Source organism: Cynoglossus semilaevis, chromosome 20 (assembly GCF_000523025.1).
Source record: "Cynoglossus semilaevis isolate Cse_v1.0 chromosome 20, Cse_v1.0, whole genome shotgun sequence".
Classification (NCBI taxonomy): domain Eukaryota; kingdom Metazoa; phylum Chordata; class Actinopteri; order Pleuronectiformes; family Cynoglossidae; genus Cynoglossus; species Cynoglossus semilaevis.
Genome location: NC_024326.1, coordinates 5,484,995 through 5,504,806, shown reverse-complemented (window position 1 = coordinate 5,504,806; position 19,812 = coordinate 5,484,995). Strand labels below are relative to the sequence as shown.

The window sequence follows — 19,812 nt, the reverse complement described above, 5'->3', positions numbered from 1 at the left end:
CATTCCCTCTCTGCAGTGATCTAGAGTGTAAAGAACCATAATTATAGAAGAAACACAAACACCTCCAGTTTTTGGTATTACTGACAAGGACTTGATGGCAGGATATAGATCTAAAAAAAAATTCTAACATGAAAAAAACCCTTTCAATATTTATATTTTTTCTTATTAAACACATTTAACCCCAGTTGAAAATGAAGGAATAGCAAAACTTTGACTCTTTTTCACAGAAACTTTTCTTGAAAGTGACTTATAACTGAGGGACTTCATTAAATTTCACTACCGTAGGAGACCTTAAAGTGAACACAACGTGCTAAATCTGCTCACTTGAAGGCTGCGCTCATACAGTTGGAGGTCAGAAGACACAGAGTCCAGACTGAGTTAGTGGACTGAGAGTTAACGCTGTATTTATTTCTAAAAGGTCTCCAGGATCAGGACCCCTGACCTGGACTCAGAGTCCTTCTGAGGAGCTGTGGAGTCTTTGATGAACCGTTGGTGGGACAGTGAACACAACACGACTCTATCTTCACACATAATGTTCTTTTTCGGCCTCTCTGTTTGGCAGGAATGTTAACTGAAGTCGAGCGTCGACAGTGGGATTATTGGGGTCAGGCAGAGATAAATGACAATTTATTTGGAACGAGGAACCCTCAGAACCCTGAAGATAATATTTATTATTTGTTGGAGCATTTTAATACAAATCTATGCTATTTTAATGCTGCTACTGCGAGTGTTTTTTAACCTTCTGTAAATCGCCACAATTTATTGCTTGTTGTGTAGAAGGGGATTTGGACAAGTGTGACCAGTGGGTGCTGAGCAGCTCAGGTCTGTTATAGGAGAATTGACAAAAATCCAACAATGGACACTTCAAGGATTGGATCCGTCAGAACTCCAACCAATAACAGGTGTAACTCAAAGACACGAAGAAGAAGAAGAAGAGACTCAGAACTTGACTCTGACCTGTATCTGACAGAACTGGGTTAGAAATACATTTTTTGAACGTATCAACTTTGGAGTTGTTGTGTTTTGGAAGAAAGACCAGTGGACCGCTTCTTAGATCTGCCACGAAGACGTGACGTTAACTACAAAGACACAGACACACACACACACACACTCATACTAACGATCTCCAACTAAAGAGGACTCATAACTGGGCTATTTTTAGCCTCAGAGAAGGATAAAAAAAGAAAGAAGAAGAAGAAGAAGAAGAAGCCCAGCTCATTACAAAACAGCCAAACAGAAGATTCATAGATTCAGTCTTCACTGGTCTCTGCTCCACCGTACCATGTGACCCTGCTCCACCGTACCATGTCACTCTGCTCCACCGTACCAGGTGACCCTGCTCACTGAACCGCAGCACAGGCCTTTGCATTTACATGTCCTTCAGGACCCAAACAACCTGCTGTCCACACACACACACACACACACACACACAGTGTCAACCTGTATCTCCTGACTGTGAACACACACATATGCCAGCGTGGACTCACAGCTAACAGTTTCTACCAGGGGCCCTGATGCCAAATATGCACTGGTGGAACTGAACCAGATGGAGACAGAGTGTGTCATGCTGTGTCACACAACACTCTCCCAACTCTCACACGACGGCCCACTCATAATTCTCACTTTCCTCATCAACCTTGAGGTTGTTTCTTACGGGGACAGGAAGGGGGAGAAGGACGAGGAGGAGGAGGAGGCAGTGACGGTAGGACCTGGAGGAAGGTGTGGGCACATCAGATCAGTGGGAAGACACAGAGTTACTGACGTAAGTCCGGGTAAGACCTGGTGACACGGAGCTTTTAGCCCACTCTGCCATCCCCCTGAGACTCCCATGAGGGTGAGGGGCAGCAGGCGATGAGGGGGGAGACGATGAACGTGGACGATACGACCATTGTCTCCTCAGATACCTCCCCACGTCTTCTTGACCTCTTGACCCTGTTCTAGATCTGCTCACTGAACCCTATGAAAGATCACCACCCTCCCTCGTTATCTCCCCACAGAGCAGGTGTGTTAATGGACAGGACAGGGCCAGGGTCCAAGCAGGGGGGACAGGCAGAGGACCACTGACCGTAGCAAACAGCAGGGATTTAACTCGCCACGTTGAGTTAATTAGCAGCGACAGATGAAGTTTCCCGAACGCCTCGCCTTCCCCACGTGTGTGTGTGGGTGTAATTGGGCGACTAAGGCTGATTTATGGGAAACTCGTGGGTTTGGTCTCCACCAGCCTCGCTCTACTGGGGAGAGAGGGCCGTAAACAATAGACAATAGAGAAAGTCAGTAACATAAAGTGCTCCTTTTGCCACTGTACTGCATTCACTACTGCAGTTGTAGTTACAACAATACCTACAGACTCCTGGTCACAGGTAAACATGGCTAACAACAGGCCAGACCGTTTCATTGGCGTTGTACCGACAACATCTGATGTGTCCAGATCACTGATGTCAAATCTGATGTGAAGGCAGAGTAGAGTTCGTAAAGTTGACACTACAGTTCAGTTTTATTTTCAGACACCTGTGAGTCAATAATATAAAGAATTTACGCTTCAAGTTATTCATGAAACGTTTAGTTAAAGTAACGACAAAGAAGGAATACTGAGTAAATAAAGATGACACTGGTATTTATTTCTCTATTAGTTACTGACCTGTTCAATAAAACTGACACTTGAGGTCAGTTAGTTTTATCATTAATCGATTATCACAAATGGTTGTTCAATTAGTCGACAAATCATTGCAGGCTGCAGCTACAGGATGATGTAGTAAAAACACACACACACACACAGTGGTGACTCCTAAGTGCAGCTGCGTTATTCTAGAAGCACCACAGGAACTGTTCTCCACACATCTGCCTTCAGCATCAGCATCAGCATCACGACCTCAGAAAGTGAACTCCTCGGAGGTCAACCTCCTGATTTAAACCTCCACTGTCAGAAGAAAAGAGGAACTGACCTTTGCATGACTTTTTACCCAGAAAATGACTAAAAAAAACCCCCCACACTTTCCTCCAACTGAAGCCACGCTTCCTCTCTTACCTGTCATCTCCCTGCTGACGCTGATGAAACCCGCCACTGGACTCTCCTTTGAAGCCATGCTCCGAGCTCCTTTATTTCCTTTTACTCCTCTTTCTGGTTCTGATCCCTGCTTTGACAGATTCCCCTCCGCCTCCTCCTCCTTCGCGGCTGCAGGAGCTTCAGCCGGAGCAGAGAGAGAAGATGGTGCGACGCTGAGCTGAGAGCAGAGCGAGGAGACTACAGCTGAGCACAGCTGAGTGGAAGAACGCGTTCGATTACACTGAGAGGGAGAGAGAGAGAGAGAGAGGGGGGGGGAGCAAAAGAAAGGATGGGAGGGAGGGAATAAGGGAGAGAGAGAGAGACAGCGAGAGGAGGGTTAATTTTTTAGGAAAATTACATAGTAAAACTGCTCATTATGCAATTATAGTGTACATGAGGAGTTCATAGTATTGCAGTAATATATGCACAGACTGTAACTGAGGTATTTTTATCATTGCGATACAAAACAGGGGGTTTAATCATTGTAAATTTAAATTGTAACTTTCTCAGTTGCCAGATGTTTGTCACGCAAGTAACACTTGTGCACAAACACTCCAGTAGGTGGTAGTATCAGTAACCTACAGTTTGTTTGGCATCAGAAGAAGACAAACAAGATGCACACAAAGACAAGCACACATGGGGAGGACATTCAGGGCTCAAACCTGTGACCTTCATGCTGTAAGGCGGGTAAACAAATCACTTGGCTACTGTGTCACCTCCAACTGACCCTGAAATAAAAGCAGGGGAGAAATACTTCATAGTAATCAAACTTGGAAATTTTGTCTTTCAGCAGTATGATAGCCAGGTTAAAAATGGCGTCCTCTATCGTCACTGTTAGAAACCGGTGAAAAAAATCCAAAATAAGATCATTCTGTATTTTTATTTTTAGTCTTTGTTTTTTTTTTTTTGTCAGAATGAAGGAAATGTGACGCCTTTTGATGGATGTGTGTTTGCTCCGAGTGTTTCTTCAATGATGTGACAACGTTGCTGGAGCAGAGCCATAACTCAGAGGCCTTAATTCCACGTCTTTTCCTTCAGATTTCTGGATTCTCCGCTCGTGGCTCTGATCAGATTTGGGACAGGGAGGAAACAGGAGCCCCCGCGCTGAGGTCAACTGTGATGTACGATTCACCCTCTCATCTAAACGGCTGCTACTTGTCAATGTCATCACTTAGGCAGAGCAGCGCTTCAGAGATGGAGCCGAAATGAAACCAAAAACTTAACTCTTCAAGTTCCATCCAGGGCCGGAGCAACATGGTGGGTGTTACAGACGAGGGAGGAGAAGAGGTAAAAGAAGAGAAAGACAAAGAGTAAGAAGGTTAGGAGATAGACACGGAGGACGAAGACGAGGAAAAACAGTGGGAGAAGACAAGGAAGAAAAGCGAGAGGAAGTGAAATGAGATAAGGAAGGAGGGAAGAAGGAAGACAAGGAGGAAAAAGAGGACGAAGAGGAAGAACCTGAATCCCTGTGTTCTCATCTATCATCTATAAATATGACAAATGTCCTCATGAGGACACAAATGAATGGACACAGCTGAGCCTGGTCTCATTTCCAAAGATCGGCCCTGGGGGGCCCCAGAGCTGTGGAACAAGGGTTCTTTATCCAAAACATTCATCAACGTATATTTCTGTGTGTGTGAAGGAGGTTGAGTCCTTTGTGTCACTGATCCTTCACCCTGATGAAAGGAGACACAGCAGGAGGCGAGTATCATTATTTCAAAGAGGAGGGGAGAGCGCCGTAGACGGAGAACAGCCGTTTGGCAGGACCACGGAGCCTCGTGCAGCAGGAGATCAGCAGCATCCTTAGCCAGTTTTCACAGGGTTAAAAAACTTCCAACGCCGTTCAAAGACACACTTGAAAGGACGCCCCATTATTTATTCATGGCTGCAGCATCTCATAAATGAGAGTCAGGTTGTTCAATACCCCCTCAATATTCATCAGTGAGGTGGCGACGGCCCATGCATGAATCTGACTGCAATTTCATTTCTTTCTGATTTGCTCCCTGCACTGGAGTGACCTAAAAATAAAGATGAACACAATTAAAAACATTATTTTGTGGAAGCAATGTAAGAAAATCAACTGGAAAATAAATAATATAATGTTCTTCATCGTGTCTGTAGAAACTTCATGTAATGACACACAGTTGTCATCGATTCTTCTACCAGTTTTCACACTGGTTTCTTTGAGGAAAGTTTACTTACAGTGAACGCTTAAAACGTCCACATGATGGGCTGGGATTTGCTGCCACCTTGTGGACAATTGTGGTTACTGCGTGATTAACGTGATGTAACCGTAAAAAATATTAGTAATGGAAAAATAAAACAAATACCTGAATGAAAAACTGTCATTAAGTCATTAATAATTTTTTTTTTAATTTATGCAATTTATGTCATTAAGTCATTAATGTCATTTATAATTTTTTTTTTAATTTATGCAATTTCTTGCTGTTCTTCTGGTGTTTTGTTTAACTAATTTAGCCATGCAACATTGGTGACAGCTATAGTTGGAAGTTGCATGTTTATATCCTTCTGCTAAATTTGCTAATTTTTTATTTATTAATTCATTTCATTTTACCTTGACTGTTAAATATTTATTATTATTTGTTGTCCATCTTTTTGCCTTTTTTAAGCTAATGTCTGGCTAATAAAATAAATTATTTTAACCATACTTTACTTTTCTCTGCAGCCTTTCTTTTCTTAATAAACTGTATTATATGTTTGGGCTGTTGACAAGTTTCATATATTTCTTAAACATAATTAAATAATGTATTTATTACCTATTATGCTACAAACACAATTCTTAAATCCAGTGCATTTTGCATCAATACATGGACTTTACCACAGCCCGTAGGTCTGCACTTGAAAGATTTGCAGAGGCAAGTCAATAACCGTTTCAAACGCTAGGTGGCATTATGACCATATTCAATGGAAAACTCTGCTATTTCCCCTCCAGAAACTGTGAAAATATTTCAAAACCAGTTTTGATGGAAACCTCAAAATTAAAACTTTTTGCTTACAGCTCATGATATACATTTGTTTACTTCTTTCACCTCATTGTCCTCACAGACAGAAAGTCGTCACGGCCTCTTCATCAGAGCTGACACACAGACTGAAAACTGTTGCTGACCTTCACAGCACTGATTCAGTCTGACAGAGAAAAGCCAGCGCAGCCACTTCACAGTAAATGGAGCTGAAGTCAGATTAAGAAGGGAGTGTGTGAAAACAGCTGCTGCTCTTCATTGAGATGTTCATTGTGACTGCCCAGAGTCACCGACAACAACTCACCACATCAGTAAAACCCGGGGTGTGTCAGGGCTGCTGTTGTGGCAAGGACTCTCTTTATCCCATCAGTTTTTACTGGTCGTCCTCTCATCTCGCTGCACCATAAAAAAATAGAAGACAAAAACTGTGTGATTTATTGGAAGGAATGTAAAAATGATCTTGGAGACGAGTCAATGGATAACAAGCTGAACTCTGTGGATTTTTATTTCACGGCCCCATTGATCTGCTGCACAGTAAAAAAAAATGAAAAGAGTTATCGATTAGTCACGTCGCTGAGAAGGCTTCGCTGTCTTTTTACAGAAATCTTAGGGACCGTAGGCGTCTGGCATTAGGGCGGAACTGATGTGCAGGCAGACACAGTTCGGTTCTACGGTAATATTCGCTGATATTACTTAATGCAACGTTTAAAGTTCTGAAGAAGGATTTTAAACATGCATGAAGTCAGTGAGAGAGAGGAATAATCTGAATTAATTCAAGAGGAGACACCAGAGCAGGAGGACAGAGGAGGTGCAAGAAGGAGCAGTGGGGCCAGTGAGGCAGCAGCAAAATAATAATATTTAATAATTTTTCAATAACATAATAATTATTCATAAGATGACAAGGGTTAGAAGTATATTTATGTCGAAATATTTAATAATTAATAATTTTTCAATAACATAATTATTCATAATATGACAAGGGTTAGAAGTATATTTATGTGTACATGGCCCCCTGTGTGTTGTACAGTGCAGTGCAGTTCTGCCCTCATTACAAATTCTTGATGAAAACAAACAGTTGAAAGAACCATAATCCTCATCTAAAGCCATATGTTTGTCGTCGTAATAGTACTAATTATCATGATGTTCCTCATCTCCACTCAGAGCCACCGCTCTGTTGTGACAATCCCATTGATTTTTAAGCATTTGCTGCTTTTCAGTTGAAGTGAAGAATCAATAACACTCCAGTATCTGAGCCACTCACTCACCTCTGCCACAGGGAGAGAAAATCTAATGTATTTATGTCTATGCATCATTACTATCATTTCACTCCATCTGGGTTGGATTTTATATTAACACATTTTCAACGCCACGGCCTTTATCTACTGTGCAGTCACACTCCCACCAGCAGGAGCCACTGACGTGACGTTTATCTCCCGTGACACTACGGTGGATGTGGAAACTACTGACTGAAACAAACCGACTCTGTCACGAAGAGACTATTGTCAACAAACACATATCAAGAATCTAAAGAATTAAATCACTTCAAACTCCTGACAGTTCTGGGGTCTGGACGTTTCCTCCAGATTTCATTTAACAGTGAACACTAATTTAAATGTACACATTATTTGGGATGGGATTATTTCCTAATCCACATTGTCACCGTTGTTTTCCCCAAAATTCCTTCACAGTTAGTCACAGTTTTTGCATTTCTAAAGCAAAAACAAATACACGAACTCGTGGAGGAGATAAAAATCTACTTAGTAATTACAGTACTAATGAGGACCAGTTAATTATGACACCTAAATACAGCACAGCCCCAACTGCCTTAAAGAAAATTGAAAGTCTGGTAGAAAACTTTTCTCTTTTTTTGCAGTATTTCTGTTATCAACAGCAATTCATTCTGTGACAGATTTCATTTTACAAAAAACAGCAGCAGCACCTTCAGATATTTGGCAGCAGACGCAGAGACTGGACTGGACTCAGGAGCCACTGATCGATCAGAGACTCCAGACCAAATTACTTTTCAATAACCAGAAAACAACAAAACAACAAGAAGGAATTGTTCTTTTAGCTTTCGTACAAGTGACAAATGTCCTTACGGTTCTGTCGCAAGTTCCCGACTCAAAGGAATAAGAGAAAATTGGAAAAAATGTAAACAGGATATAAAGGAATAATTCAGTGCGTTTTCAAAAGGATGAAAGAAAGGTTTGAAAATCCTTACGTTCTCAAAGTTGTTCACGGACGTTTTTTCTCCTCCAGGATGTTTCTGCTGTGATAAAAAAAAAAACATCTTTCAAAATAATATCTGAACACAGAACTGATGGAATTTCACATTTGTAATATAACCACAAATATCAAAGATGAGGTATTCTTTTTTTTGTTCCACCTGGACTGTTCTCCAGGTCAATAACAGTGACTGGAAAACCATTCACACCTCTAGATTATATGAGCATCAGCTGGGGAATCAGACCACTGACCTTCTTGCTGTAAGGCAAGAGCACTTACCACACTTCCAGAACAACAAACACATTGGGAAATACAGGAAAACTGGCAAAGTCAAAGATGGGAATAATACTGGAGAACTTTGAAAACTTTAGAACCAAAACAACAGTGGGATGAAACTAACTTTAAAACCTTAATAATCAGAGGCTCCAGTGAAGAGGGCCACAGCCGTGGTTGTTGGTTCTCTGTTTTTGAAACTAATAATGTCAAACTGCTAACAATGTTGTTTCTCTGTACTGGGTGCAAATGTCACACAGACCACTGTCTCATTATGAATTATTCATTAATAGAGATCATTTCACCAAAACAAACTTTAACTAAAACTCCACCACAAACAGCAGCTAACCAAAAATAAAAGTACTTCACAGTGTTAGTATTGTATATGTTTACATCTATTTTTACTTATATTCCGCTGGTAAAACATTAAAAATCTATAACAAACAAAACATTAGCATTAGCATGTTAAAACAGCAAACCTCTCGCCTTATTAACCAAGTCTCTGTCGACGACAAATCAAGCGAAAAGTTAGATATAGTGAGAAAAACAAAGATAAGTAAATTACCGTAGTTTCCTGCCTATGAGCCGCTACTTTTTTTTTTTTTTTACACACTTTGAACCCTGTAATAAGGTTAATTTATGGATTTTTACGGGCTAACGAAGTTCATACCGCTAGCCATTAATTACTTTTCCGGTAGGCTACTGTGTTACTCTAGTTGCGTACGTAAGTCTGTGAATGGCTGTGTACGTATATGTGCGTAGGGCGCGGGCGAGAGAGAGAATGGTGGCGACATTAAAGCCTGACTTAGTTATAGAAGAGCTGTTAAAACACTGTTCATGTACCGTTGTGCTCGATGTGGCCGATAAAAAAGACCTTGAACTTCCCTGGTTCTATTTACCTCTGCTGCGGACAAGCACGAAGGGAATAGAGTTAGCGCCGGAGCTAACGTTAGCTTCGGCCCTGGAGCAGGGAAGAGCTAATGTGTAACCAGCCGTGTTAAAGGCACTGTTCAGAAATAAAGCATTTATGTTACATGAAACAAAACAAAAAAAAAAACCTAAATAAATAAATAAAAATAAAATAAAACTTTTTATGTAACATCTCTCTGTGTAAATATCCCATGTTAAACTAAATACTTCTGAAAATGGTATACATATATTTATACATACACATATATAGGCTACATGTGTGTGTGTGTGTATATATATATATATATATATATAAATAATTGTAAAAAAAAAAAAAGTAATTATATCTATTTTTGTCTATCTATTTTGTAGTATAAACATAATATTTAATAGCTGGTATAACAATGTATCTTTTCCAGCTTGGGAACATCTTGTTCAGACCCCAGGACAGGACGTCTGGGACGGATCGTGATCGTGGCACTAATTGCGGACCAATTGGTCCATTATTTAAAATCTCTAGTGGTTTTCTTTTCCTTTATATTCATCCACAGCTCCGTCCTTCACTGGAGCCATTACTGGAGCAGCTGTGGTCTACGGTTTCCACCACGGCACCAGCAGGGGGCTAATGACAGCGTTCTGAAAAAACAGGACAGGAGACAGCTGGGTTATAAACCTATGGAGTCTGAGGCTCTGTAAACTGTATTAGAGTGTTTATCTGGAGATGGAGCGCTGCGTTCAAGTTCACTCTCAATCTCACTGCGTTTGTGCTGACCTCTGGAAGCTGCTGCTGCTGCTGCTGCTGCTCCCAGTCAATGGAGAATTGAGTCTTAATCCAGAAAATAGGAAAAGACAATTATTGGACTCTGGAATTGGAGGGGAAAAAAAAATCCATGAGCTTTCACTCGGCTAATAGAATTTAACAAAAATCTGCCAATACAAAAGTGTTTGGTACACAGAGCAGGGCTTTACAGCCTTATTGGCTGAGTAACTGAAGTATTACTGGTAATTAAAGTACATATGAAAGTAGAGTATGCAGGAATTAAATACTAAAGGTTCAACATCTAACATTTAAAGTGTAGAGTTACAGATTTGGCTATTAAATGTCTACCAAGCGCCACCTACAGGCCAGATAAAGAGCACTACAGGTTCATTGTTGACAAGAAAGAAAAAAAGAAAAAGCCCAAAACAAACAATTGAAGAGAAGTGCTCACTTCACCTTTAACCAGCAGTGAGTGTGACCTTTACTGCAGTGAGTGTTTACTGGACCTTGTGACGGTGCAGAGTGTTGTCAGAAGAATTTGGCCAAAGCTTTTCATAGAGCAGCAGAGAATGAACATCAGTTTCGGTGAAACAGTCGTTTCTGTATCATTTTCCAAAACGGCCTGGAGAAATCCAACTTCCTGCGTGCTGCACTTTATGATATCTGACACCTAATCTGGACTCTGGTTGTTTGATATCACGACTGAAGCCAGAGGCGGAGGAGAAGCGGAGGCAGGCAGAAGTTTGGAGCGGAGCAGACTGACGGACATTGGATTAAAGAGAGTGATGGCCGTCCAGGAGGCATTTCAGGAGCGGCAAACAGTTACTATTTCATTTGAAAGCACAGATGCAGCTACCAGCTACGATTAGTCTGTGTTTGGAGTAAACAGACTTTTCAAAGTCTGTGCTTTTCCCAAATGGGAACCAAACAAATCTAAGGGCTGGGATCTGTTATCACAGGCCAAATTACAAATTCAATAATCACCAGCTGAGGCCGACACCGACCCGAACGACGTGCGTTTGTTTTAATCCAGAACCAGGCTTTTCTCTTACATCAATATACTGTGTATTTATATATAAATATATATATTATCATTTTTACGGCAGCCTTTACAGCCGTTTGGAGTCTTGTAAACACAGGCCCAGTGTGACAGTAACGTTGCTGAGGATTGTTGAATCAATTATGAGTGTTAGTATTTATTTATTTATTTGTCATTTATTATGGAGCCCTGCTCTCCAGACAGTCATCTGAACAGAACAAAGTAAATATAAGAAAATGAGAGCGATTTCAGGCACAGAGAAAACAGAAAGGAAAGTTTTTCTACCGACATAACTGCATTACTTTAAAGGTTCTAAAACTGTCGTACGTGTACCTCTGTTGGTACGCTGGGGAATCTGATCCAATTCAATTTGTTTATAACTGCTGTTGTGTACTCTCTCATGCCCCCAGTGGGTCTGTTAGATTTAAATTAAAGATACGGTTTTGGTTGTAAATTCATGAACAAATAACCTGTTATTTATTCACCTCCTCATGGTGATTGGACCAGTGCAGATGTTTGTTTGCACTTAAAATAAAAAACACTCCAAACCACCATCCCATTTTTTATCGTGCACACTAGTGAATTTCACTTTCATAAAGAGTCATAAAGAGCCGTAAACTATTTTTATGGCACACATCATTTTGTTTTTTTCCCCCAAACTATTTTTATGGCACACATCATTTTGAAAAATCCAGATGTTGCATTATCCGGTTTTCATCATCAGTGTAGTGTGAATGTAGCCTGAATTGACAAAAGGTGTGAATGTTGGTGTGAATGTTTGTAGTCCTGATGCTCCGTGTCTATTGTTCGCTGACATGACAGTTCACTCTGCTGTTGTTTTTTTGATTGTCAGTCTCTGACATTCTCATCTGGATGATTTGTCTCCTCACATGACGCCGTGTCCCTGACATCAAATTCAAGTGAAGCCTCCACCAACACAATCAGTTCTGTGAAGCGTCACGCAGACATAATCTTCTCCTTCGTATCTTATTTGATTGCTGTAATACATCACTCCGAACAGCTCTGAAAGGAATTAAATTTTATACATCACTTAGTTTATCTTCAGTTACTGAAACTACAGTGAACTCATCTTTGGACAGGGAGCTATCATATCTGAATGTTTGATTTTTTTGTTTTTTCTTTGTTGTTTGTTCCTCTGGGATCACGTTTGTTTTCTCCACGTCCTCAAGAAGCGCAGGTCAGAGCGGAGGTGGGCTTTAAATCGAATCAGGCCTGTGAGTGTGTATGATGGTGTGTGAAAGAGAGTTAGCTCTGTGATGAACAAATGATCTGTGAAGGTTGTTCCCTCTGAGCCTGGGAGGATGCACACAGACTCTGAATGAACACAAACAACCGGCGGCGTCTTCACACAGAACGAGAGCTTGTGGGTCTGATTCCAGCAGGTGGCAGCAGAGACACGTATGTAAACTGCGGGTTTTTGATAGTTTTCTGAGGCAGTGATGTTGGACAGAAGCTGGGATTCAGCAGCATATTACAGTGAGTCCATTATTTCAGCTGCCATTGATTTCAGGAACAGCGAGCGGCTCTGAAGGTCCTGCAGAGGCGTCCGCGAGATTGAAGAGCGCTCGATGGTCACGACACTGATGTGATGAGAATCCTGAAGTCCAGAAGGACTCACTTTGGAGGAAGAACCCTATCTCAGCAGCTATTGCTGCACTGGATAATAGGTCTGGAGGGAACACTGTGTTAGTCCTGTTATCTGCTGCGCTGTCATTGTTTCAGCCGTGACTGTGAGCTGGACCGTATGTCTACCTGAAACTGAGTCCAATCTGGGACTGGGTTACTGTTTCAGGAACAAAAAGCTGGAAATAGTTCTATTTTCAGCCCTTTATGAAATAATTTTTGGAGGGCAATTTCAGTCTTTCATTCATTCCTTCATCTTCCAGAGCCAATCCCATCAGTCCTGGACAAGTCACAGGTCAAAGGTCACAGGTGCACATCCATCAGTCCTGGACAGGTCACAGGTCAAAGGTCACAGGTGCACAAGTGCAGACAGAGCTTCAACAGAGATTTGAAGCAAAAGCAGTGAACGTGTGGAAGTGTATTTGGGACGAGAGGAGGTGGGGGTGAAGGTGGGGGCATCAAGAACAGCCCAATCTAATTAGTTTAATCTCTGATAAAACAAGCATGATAAGCATATCGCCACCATGTGGCCGTACCTCTGGAGGCAGTGACTCTCAGGACGTAGTGACTCGGACGATGGAGAACCTTCAGAGAACGTGAAAAAGATGCTTTAACTGAAACAATAAATAACACGTTGTTTACCTTCAAATGTAACCGTGTACAATAGGAATCAGTGTAGTAATTCTATATTTACATTATAATGATGATGATGATGATGATGATGATGATGATCCTCAGTCAGCCATGAACCCCTCTGACCTCCATCCGTCCCACTGGTCTAAACCGCCGTAGCCGAGGGCTATGAATTTAAACTCCAGCAGAGTTCCTAAGGTCAGGGAACGCCACAAAAAGTTTTACAGATATCAGTTCAAATGAATCCACATCAACATTTAAATTATTATTATTATTTTACATTATTATGTGATTAGTGCTGCAGGCGTTTAAAAAACCATGGAGTGAATATACATGAAAAAACTTCATCCAAGTGGACGTTACGACACATTACCACTTTCTGTGCTCTGGGGTGGACGTTAAGACACATTACCACTTTCTGTGCTCTGGGTTATTTCTCCTTTGTAATACTTGTAACCTCTGCATATTATGGGAATATCAATAAAACAGTCACAAACAGAGGTTCTTGATGAGAGTAAATAACCCAGGAAGAAGGAGGAAAACGGATAAGTCAGCAAGGAGACCAATAAGCAGCAGGACCAGCACAGAGCCCATAATAGAACATTAATAGTTCTAGTTAAAGTAATGATCGGGGTCTTACATCAGCATCAGCTCTACATACACCATTAAAGCCTCGCAGCATAAATGACTCCTTTAGATGAAACGAGATGGCGGGGGGTCGGGAGAGGTCGCGTGCAGACAGGAAAGTGAATATATATACTGCAGATAATAATAAAGAAAGAAATGAAACATCGAGATAGAAATGGCTCTTAATGGACGACAGAGGAAAAAATATGTAGCAATTAAAGGAGTGGAGACAAAAGTGAGGAAGGATTACAGTAAACGACGGAACGTAGAGACAGAACTGAGAGATCAGAGATCCTCAGTTCCTCAGTGCGTCCATAAACTTCACTCTGGATTTTTCTTTTTTTTAATTTCCATCACAGGTCGTCGGCAGATGAGAAAGTTTGGAGAAGACAAAACTAAAGGGAGCACAGACATCTGAAGAGTTTCTCAGAGAAAACACTTTACCTGCAAATCAAACCAATGGTTTTGTAATTCAAAAAAAGAAAAAGAAAGAACGTGACCTCACTGTAAGGATTCTTCTGCTTCAAGTGTTTCAAAAGTTTTACGTTGAACAAAATACAAACGGTTCTGCCTTTGGAGGAATAACTGGCGTCAGATGGTTAAAAATGTCCGCTGCTTCAGGAATAATAGATTCAGACGATGACCATGAACAGATGCTTCACCTCCATCAACACTTCTGGTTCCCCACTTGTTAAATGACTAAACAGTGTGGTTAACAGATAATGGGACGTGGCCTTGGGGCACAGTTCCAACTCTCTCTCAGCTGACGGCATTTTGTTTTTACAAAAAATGATTCATTTTCTCCTTTTTTGCCTGACAAAAAAAATATGATTTTATCTCATTTTTGTTCAAGTTCACCAAATGAGAGTCAAGGTGAATCGATGACTATTAATTTGTCAAGTTGTCAAGAACTATTAGTCTCCTCACCGGAATAAGTCAAAATGGTTATGAACAGGAAGTGCAACGTGACCTTGGAGCAAAGTTGACTCAGTTTCAGCCTCGTGGAGTCTGGTGAACACATTCTGTTCCACAAAGATGACTCATTTTCTCCTTTTCAGACTGGTAAAAGAAGGTTCTCGTGGATTACTAAATTACCAATCTTATTTTTTTATTCCATCTTCACAAAGAACACCAACTGTTCTCCCTGACCTTCCCCTCCCTGATGCCTGCGTACACACACACATAAACACACGTCTCTGCTCCTTCCGTCGCTCACAGCTGCTACTGTTTCGCCACGATGTGCGGAGGACAAACGGAGGCGCAGCTGATGAGAATTAATCCTCGCAAATGTCTCACCAAAGGCATAACATCCTCCCTCAACTTATTATTCCACTCACTTCATTGAACAATTAACCAATCTGACTCAAAGGGCTAATGAATGTACTTAACTCTCTCTCTCTCTCTGTGTGTCTCCCTCTCTCTGCCGCTGCGTCTCAGTGTTTGTGAGTCTATAATTGGCTTTCATGTTCTCCTATTCTCTGTGTCTCTAATGATCATCTGCATAAACACACACTCTCTCTCTCTCTCTCTCTCTCTCTGCAGGCCTCAGACGCCACCAGGACCCGTGGTCTGATACGATCACCCCCGCACGCAGCGCTCGACCACCTCAGCTCCCAGGAAACGCTGCAGAGCAAATAAATAAAAACAAAGGTTCAGACATTATCTGTTGGCCTCGCCGGGTAAGAAACCGCACGTCTCTGTAGGTAGGACAAGATAAACAAATATTCATTCATTTTGAGGGGTGCGGGGGGGGGGCAGGGAGGAGGATTCAACCTCACCGCTCTCTCTCTCTGTCGTACCAGGGGGCGAGAAAAAGGAAAGAAAGTCATCTCTTCTCAGTCCGCTGCTCCACCAAAGGAGACGGCTGAGGGTTTTGATGGTTTGTGATGTGAGAACGGCAAAAAAAAAAAGACATCATTCACTGAAGCAAGAGAAGGAGAGAAGAACAGAGAAAAAACAAAAGATATTCCAGCTGGAAAGAGAGGAGTCTGGACCAGTACCAGGAGACTAGGCCTCCTGGTACGTGTCCAGGAGACTGGGCCTCCTGGTACTGGTCCAGGAGACTGGGCCTCCTGGTATAATATAATAATATTATAATAATATAATTCTTAATTCTTCACAAAGCAGATATATTTTAGGGCTAAGCTCATGTAAAGTTTTTCATATTTATTAGCCAGTTAGCTCAGTTAGCCTCCTTTTTCAGTAACTGTAGCCTAATCATGCGTTTTGGTCTTCAGCTTCTTTTAGCTTCACTGTATTACTAGTTATTTTTCTTTTCTAGACGGTTCTATCTATTTTTCAGTCTAAACAGCCGCAGCCCAGTTTCTTCTGCCCTGTTTGGTTGTCCGGCCGGGTAATAAGCAAAAACTTTTGGCAGAGGTTTCTCCTCCTCCAGCTTTATTATTAATGGAGATCATGTATTTATGGAGGTTCTACAGGGAGAACGTCGGTGCTTTATTTACTGCCCAATCTCTTCACACCGCGGCTCAACAGACTTCTGTAAGCAATGTAAATGTGGATCAGAGTGAGAGCAGGGGCAGAATGCTCAGCAGTGTATCTGCACCATTACTGTGTGGCATTAAGTAAATGCCCCGCGCTTACGGTGACATGATAAGGGATTATGTCACCGGTGGTTACGGCGCGTCACCAGAACGCAGCCAAGATCCTTCTACTAATAACGTTCCCCTCTTCAACCTTTTCCTCCCACTGTTTGCTAACAGTGCAGGCGCTGCACACCCACCGGGGGGAGTACTACACATGTTGCCCTTTGATTCCAGCTCCTTCCATTTTAATTACCCACTTTCTTCCTTTCATTCCTTCTGTCTCCAAAGTGTAAATACCTCCTGTGTGTAATTTAGCCTGAAGTTTCCATTCACTAATTACACCCTCCACCCCCTCTCCTCCCCCCACACCTCCCCACCTCCACCTCCACCATCATTCCCAACCAACACCACCATTCCCGAAAACGAGTCCCACTCCAGGTCTCCCCCCCGTTACGTTATGGATTCCCTGTCGACCCGCTACAGAGGGATCGAAGTCTAATTAAGATTGTTAATGAAGATTTAATTTTCCACCTCAAATGAGCCAGTGGACCTAGAAAATATCCCCAGTGCAACGCATGAGCGAGGGGGAGTGGGAGAGACAGGAGGAGGAGGAAGAACAGGGATGTGGAGGTTGAAGGTACTTTATTAGCCTTCAGAGGAGCGAGCAGGAAGATGTCCCGGCTCCAAGGTCACTGTGGAAGTTCAACAACTGTGGAAATTGAATCTTTATTCCCCAGAGCTGAGAGTTTAATGGTGTTCAGAAGCTGCTCTCCGTCTCTGCTGTGTCCAAACTTCTTAAAACACAGGTCAGATGTAAAGGTGGACCACGTATCTGGACAACAAAAGTACCACACTAAAGTACTACATCCAGAAAACTTACTTACTGCAGACCTCCCTGTTGTTTTGGTACGTCACAAAAATCCTTTGAAGACATTTCCCCCTTGTTTGATTCATTATATCAAATGAAAGAACGGGACGTTTAGATTCTGTAACAACAACTCTTCAATAAATGTAACTAAAATCTAATATTGATGTCAAACCAACCTACATCCAGACAGTCGGCAGAAAAAGACCCAAATATTTTAAAAAGCTAAAAAAAAAACGTAGCTAATATATACTGTTATCATATTGATGACTGTATCAGATATTTATGAATGTACTACAGACTGAGCAGCTGTTGCAGTATTTACTGTCTACTGTCTACTGCAGAACAAACACAGTCATACTTACATACAGAGGAGCACATGGGCGGCCATCTTGGAAGGGTCATGACCTGTGGGTTGGGCGGTTCCTCAGCCTACTTCCTGTCACTTCCTAAGGAAATGGAAAACACACACACACACACAGAGAAATGATTGTCAGTAGGTTCAGAAAGAATGAAAAATGTATTTGTCAGCAGGTTCAGAAAGAATGAAAAATGTATTTGTTTCTGGACATGTTTTTCTCCTCTCTCTCCCTCCTTTATTCTCACTGTCAATAAAACACACACACACACACACTCTTATGTAACATTAGACACTCACGCAGCATGTTGAGTGAGCGTGTTCACAGCCCTCCTGCACAGCGTTGCTCATTCCCAGGTGCACGGCTGCACCCGAGCCCGTTCCATTCCACGGCAGCCATTATACTGTGATCAATTATACATGCTGTAATTATTGACAGTGCCGTGACAGCAAACACCTCGGCTGGAATGCTGCAATGCAGTGTTGACGCTGGAGGCGGACGAGATAAACGCTCATACAGGAGTTGTAGCCTGACATCAGTGATAACGCGGCGGCGGCTACAAGTGTTGTGTTCAGTCTCCAGGTGCAGAGTGGAGGTTAACGCACGTCAGATCTTTGTTTTCCCTCCAACTGACTTTATATCCTCTGGAGGTCCCTGCTGTTTTCAAAACTCAGGCGATGAGACGCTATGAAGCCTGTAATTATGAGGCAGCACAGGCTGTACCAGCAGAGAGCAGAGAGCAGGTCTGTCTCAGCAGCAGCAGCAGCAGCAGCAGCAGCCTCAGCAGCCTCAGCAGCAGCCGCTCTCTCATGATCTTAAATGCACTTTAATGTAACAACAGTGGTTCATAGGAACCACTAATGTGGCTCTCTCCATTCCCTCCCTGCCTCTCTTCACTCGGGGCGGGTATTATCATAGTAATCAAGCTGAGACCCGGCTAACAGGATCACTCTCTAAATCATCATGTAGAAATAATCCCCTCCTTCATATTTGATTATTCTAATAAATCTTTTTAAACTGCCATTCAGTCACACAGAAATGGCGCTCGTCTCCTCGATCCATCACAGCTGGGACGAACGCTGCAGAGCTGGGGGAAAAAGAAATAGGAGAGGGGGGTTAGAGGGGTGCGATTTATTCGGTTGAGACTGTCATGTCTGCTCTATTTGCTGCAGCTCTCAAGTTCAATTTTTTTTCCTTTTTTTTTCCTGGCGAGCAAACAGAAAAGTCTGTCCTTCCTGGTGAAAGTGTGATTGCTCTGCACAACTCTTTCCATCCTGTCCTCCATTACTGACCTCACGTCTCACCGCCGCCCCAGGTCGCGCAGGACAAGGTGTTCCTTCATCCTGCAGACACTCACATTCACAAGGACAGTTCGTGGTCGCAGGAATTTCAAGAGGCCAATTTGCCGAAGCCGGTCCGCCCACTCTCCAGTCTGGCAGGGAGCGTGTACATTCATATGCACGGCGCAGCACATCTCTCTTAATCGCTTTCCATCTCTTTCTCGACACAAACAGAAAACATCAGGGCGCACGCAGGCAGCACCGGCCTGATTACACAGGATTTTTCCGGAGACTGCAGAAAGGAGCGGCCCTGAGTCATCGCTTTGAAATTGTTTCCTTTTTTATTCAAATTTACAAAAAAAGAAGAAAAGTACAACGGAAATAAATACACTTTGTTCAGCACGCAATTGTGGAGTGGTATCAACATCGTGCATGAGCAATGAAGTGGCTGGAGGGGGCGCAGAACTGCTGGGGGTCGGAGGGGGCGCTCAAGGTCAACAGCAATGCAAACAGAGTTTTTTATAGGTTGAAATGTAGAACTACAAGCCAGATTTTATATCAACACTTCTGTGTACGCGTCCCTCAGATTAGGAGAAGCTTCAGGAATGAGACGAAGCACCGTCTGAGATC

The 19,812-nt window shown here is 42.3% G+C and overlaps 1 protein-coding gene and 1 long non-coding RNA gene across 10 annotated transcripts in view; both read right to left on the bottom strand.

Moving 5' to 3' along the window:
- The window catches only part of carmil3 (capping protein regulator and myosin 1 linker 3), a 62,693-nt gene extending 53,047 nt beyond the window's left edge, over positions 1-9,646 (bottom strand). For 2 of the 9 annotated variants that reach the window (XM_025052369.1, XM_025052367.1), the window contains exons 1-5: positions 9,089-9,645; positions 8,246-8,293; positions 6,329-6,420; positions 6,094-6,233; positions 3,026-5,061 (exon numbers count right to left, since the gene is read on the bottom strand). In XM_025052369.1, the coding sequence (XP_024908137.1) occupies positions 3,026-3,083 (58 nt within the window). In that variant the 5' untranslated portion in view covers positions 3,084-5,061; positions 6,094-6,233; positions 6,329-6,420; positions 8,246-8,293; positions 9,089-9,645. Of the gene's footprint in view, positions 1-3,025; positions 5,062-6,093; positions 6,234-6,328; positions 6,421-8,245; positions 8,294-9,088 lie in introns of all 9 variants that reach the window. The other 7 variants (XM_025052366.1, XM_025052371.1, XM_025052372.1 and 4 more) reach the window with 5 other exon arrangements.
- A 196-nt stretch (positions 9,647-9,842) lies between these two features.
- Positions 9,843-18,064, bottom strand: LOC112488731 (uncharacterized). The gene is made up of 5 exons (XR_003053111.1): positions 17,909-18,064; positions 13,570-13,701; positions 13,412-13,460; positions 10,205-10,295; positions 9,843-10,068 (listed from the first exon to the last, which is right to left on the bottom strand). It is a non-coding gene; the product is annotated as an uncharacterized LOC112488731 (long non-coding RNA).
- Between the last annotated feature and the right edge of the window lie 1,748 nt (positions 18,065-19,812).